The 3839-nt window shown below is 45.6% G+C and overlaps 1 protein-coding gene across 1 annotated transcript; it reads right to left on the minus strand.

The window, feature by feature from the left end:
• Nucleotides 1-1190: 1190 nt before the first annotated feature.
• LOC119286311 (putative F-box protein At4g22660) lies at nucleotides 1191-3282 on the minus strand. Its single transcript, XM_037565687.1, has one exon. The coding sequence runs from the start codon at nucleotides 2784-2786 to the stop codon at nucleotides 1356-1358; it is 1431 nt and encodes a 476-aa protein (XP_037421584.1). The 5' UTR covers nucleotides 2787-3282; the 3' UTR covers nucleotides 1191-1355.
• Nucleotides 3283-3839: the final 557 nt, after the last annotated feature.

A 3839-nucleotide genomic window follows, 5' to 3' on the forward strand; every position in this document is an offset into this window, starting at 1 on the left:
TGCCTAGGCGTCTTGGAATCTGGGGCCAACAGTTGTTTTCCTGTTTTTTTCTGGCAGACTGCGCCAATAACTTGAAATTGCAGTGGAATATTGGATCCCCAATAAGCATGAGATGGCTTGATGGCTGTCGCTTCAGGGTTCTGCTATTCCCTCTCACCGATGGTAGTCGTGATCCACCAAAACAGATTATTCTCTAGTCTCTACCATTAAGATACCTCTGAAATTTGGAGCTTTCCGTTATACACTGAGTGGATCAATGAAAATTGTGAGGGTAATAATAGTCAAGAGTTGCATAAATTAGTTTCTAGACTAATTTGGAGGGAAACATTTCGAGTTGTGCCACCAGTTACGCACGTGTTTATGCTCGGGTTCTATGCTGTAATTTTGCCAACATGCATACATTTTTCATTTTTAACCAAGACATGCCCATGCTTTACAGGGAGCATCAAACTGCATTGTATTTGTATACAGGGAGTTTTATTAGCATAGCTAAGCATACCTACATAAGAAGCAGTGGAGTTCAGAGGGGGTTCGGGTGGGGGGATTTACATACCAGAGGCACACTGTACGACTAAGGACTTCCTCACCTAATGAGGAAACCGTGATGAAAGCATAACCAATTAATCAAGGAACAAACGCCACCGTTACATGTTTTTATGAGCCTGCTAACAAATATGCCAATCACAGTGACATTCAGTCTGAATTAAAGATTCTAAACTGTTTCTAGTGAGAACCTTCCGCTTTTCGAAGGTAACTGAGCAGAAATGCTTGCCAAAGCATGAAAGAACCGTTTGAAGTAGCCCAGGAGCAAGAGTGTGACTACATATAGCATTCTAATAAAATCTTCAGTTATCTTCAACCATGAACAGGGATTAGCAACTGCACTAACAACATTTGCTGATAATATTTAGTGCAAATGATGTCACGTTCAATGGCTAGTTAATGCGAATCAACCTAATTACATAAATGATTCAAGAACAATGAAAACATCAATGCAATCAGAAATACAGTACATAATATCACATACAGAAGAGAATAACAGACCATTCTACCGAATGGTTACTACGTGGCTTGTACTATCAGTTATAAGGGGGAAAATATCAAACAAACAATATTCTGTCAGAATATGCATGTGAATAGGAAAGAAATGTGAGAACAGAAAACGTAGTTGTTGTAGAGCACCATTTTCATTCATAATATTTATTTCTCGGTCATAGTCTCATCAGATACAACAAACAACATATGAAAAGGAGATAGACAGGACATGCTTCAGTTGTCATAGCATCTGCCCATAAAAAAATGGCAAATTTGGTCGACAGACCCCATAACCAAGGTACATAACTACAAAAGGATACCTATTTGCACAATGACAAGTTCATCACTGTAAGACTGGGTGTTATCCATATGGGACTCGGCCAGCTACACCAAAGCGGAGATATAATTTCTTCCCTACTGTCATCTTCCAGGTTAAGAACACCTATATCCCGGGGATTCGTCTTATACTTCCAATTACATTCCTCGTCATCTGTGAAATAGACACAATTGGCCTTCAGTTGCGGATATTCTTCGGCACTAAGGCATAGCGACTGGTTACACCCAAGAAACAACACGTTATGATGCAAGCTATTTATTTCCACGAGCTCTTCTGCTTCCATATTGACTTTGTGTAACAAGACTTTATTAGTTTTAACTATGAGCTCCTCATAACCCGCATCTATGAGTTTTGCCTTCCTGCAAACTTGCAGCAGATCACCCCATGGAGCCTGAAGAAGGTAGAATACCCCTTTGTACTCACTACTGTAAATGTCAATCTCATCTGCAATTATATTCCTCGTGACGTTAGGACTAGTGAGATCAAAAGCATCCATTCTTCCGGATTTCGTGGATGCATATAATAGACCATCCATGTAGATGCATTGTTCATAGTCCCAACCCGGCGGCAGCGGGGTCCACTTACAATCTCCCACCCTTGCAAATGAAAGCTGATATCCTGGACCATGGATGAGAACCACAATGTAGCTTCCTGTGGACGGGTCTGGAAAGATAAATGCCCTGATGTAGACATGGTTACGAAGCTCGTCAGGAGCATAGCTTAACATTTCGGGCTCTAGGTCCGGATCATACAGTTGGTCCCACAATTCATACTTAATAAGTGTGCCTTCATTGCCAAAGATTGGCTCTACATAACCAATGGTGACCACTGACGGGAGAGCAATCTGTTGACCAGTGACTGGATTGATAAGATGTAGCTCAGACTTGTCATCCGCGGTAACTAGCCAACCATGTGAGGACCCAATAAGATACCTATTGCGGATGGGTGGATCCGGGAGAGTTAACTTGTAGACCCTCTTCTCCGCGAGGCTGTAGAGACAAGCTACGTTTTCACCAGCAGATTCAGAGGTGTAGAGGAGGCAAGGCGTCTGAGGCCGTTTGTACTGCTCAAGCTGGCTGCAGAGGCTGGTATACGCGGAGCGCCAGGAGGAGCTGACAGAAGCCGCACGCATGAGGTCAGGTATCTCCAGGAGTGAAAATATGTCCATCAATACATCCTGCGGCAGCTCCGGCAAATTTCTCACCAGAGTTTCAGTTTCCATGGGTGGTGAGACCTCTCTCAATACATCCTGCGGCAGCTCCGGCAGTTTTTTCAACACAGTTTCAGTTTCCATCGGTGGCGAGACCTTTCTGAATTTCCCCAATGAACCGGGAGAAAGAGCCAGGAGCTTAGGCAAAAATTTCAGGCCAAAATGTTCTAAGCTCATTATCCTGGCTACGCTACAGGCCTCCATTGGAGCAATTGCAAAAGCAGGTCTTTTGGGGGAAGAGTTGCTTCAGCGGCAAACCAATTGGACTTGGCTTGTATCTAATCTGAGAAGAAGCACACCGATGGCTGGCTGCACTTTATATCCAGTCGAGCCGAGGCCTCACTTGTGATCCGATTAGAAGAAGGGAATCCCGATCCAGCGAGGATTGTTGCCGTAGAAACTCCGAAAAGATCTGGAATTCGAATCCGAGCAATTACCGCAAGGGCTCCCGTCGATTGCTCCACTGCGCCTCGGAAGGATGCCCCACAACGATGGGAGAGGGAGAACCAACTAATTGCCCGCCGCAGTGTAGCCCGACGGCTCGGCCGTCCCAGGATCCGTGAGAAGGCAGAAGGTGCCGCCGGCGGGCTGGGGCTTCGTCGGCGGCGGTAAATGGGATGCAAGAGGCGTGGTGGGATTAGCAGTGGATGGTGGCGGCGAGAAGGTGCTTGGCTCCGCCGTCTTCGTCGCAGGCGGCGGCGTTGTGGGGGCAGGTCTCGTTTGCAGAGGTGACCGGAGAGGACATCAGTTATGCGACCGAGCACCGTGTGCTCCGCGCGAGCGAACGATTCCTTTTTCATTTTCCTTTTTGATTTGAAAACTTTCGCGCGAGCGAACGATTCTTTTCCTTTTTTCTTTTTAGAATAGAACCTCCGAACCAGCGACCGATTCATTTCAATCGTGTTGGAGTGTGTCGCTTAAAGCAACTCCAACGCATCAATCCAAACGAACGCATGTTTTGTCTGTTTTTCATTCGTTTGGACGGACGTACACATCCGGTTTATCATCTGGGTCGGTAGGTGTGTCTAACGGGAGGCCGACCTATTTATGCCAGCGTGGCCGAAGTTGACTAAATAAACATAATTATACATATATGGCTGGCCAAACATGAGCCAAAGTCCACTTAAACAACTAGATTTTTTTTTTAAAAAAACTAATAAGCCATTCGCATGTTGCCCTAATAGTCTGCCTTGCCCTTGCCCTTGTCGTCGTCGCCCTCGCTGCCGGTGAGGTCAATGAACACGGGAGAAGGCCCGG

The sequence above is a fragment of the Triticum dicoccoides genome, chromosome 4A, assembly GCF_002162155.2.
Source record: "Triticum dicoccoides isolate Atlit2015 ecotype Zavitan chromosome 4A, WEW_v2.0, whole genome shotgun sequence".
In the NCBI taxonomy this organism is placed as follows: Eukaryota; Viridiplantae; Streptophyta; class Magnoliopsida; order Poales; family Poaceae; genus Triticum; species Triticum dicoccoides.

What these genes read in the sequence shown, in the direction of transcription:
- LOC119286311 (XM_037565687.1), bottom strand. Translation starts at nt 2,786, where the DNA reads ATGGAGGCCTGTAGCGTAGCCAGGATAATGAGCTTAGAACATTTTGGC.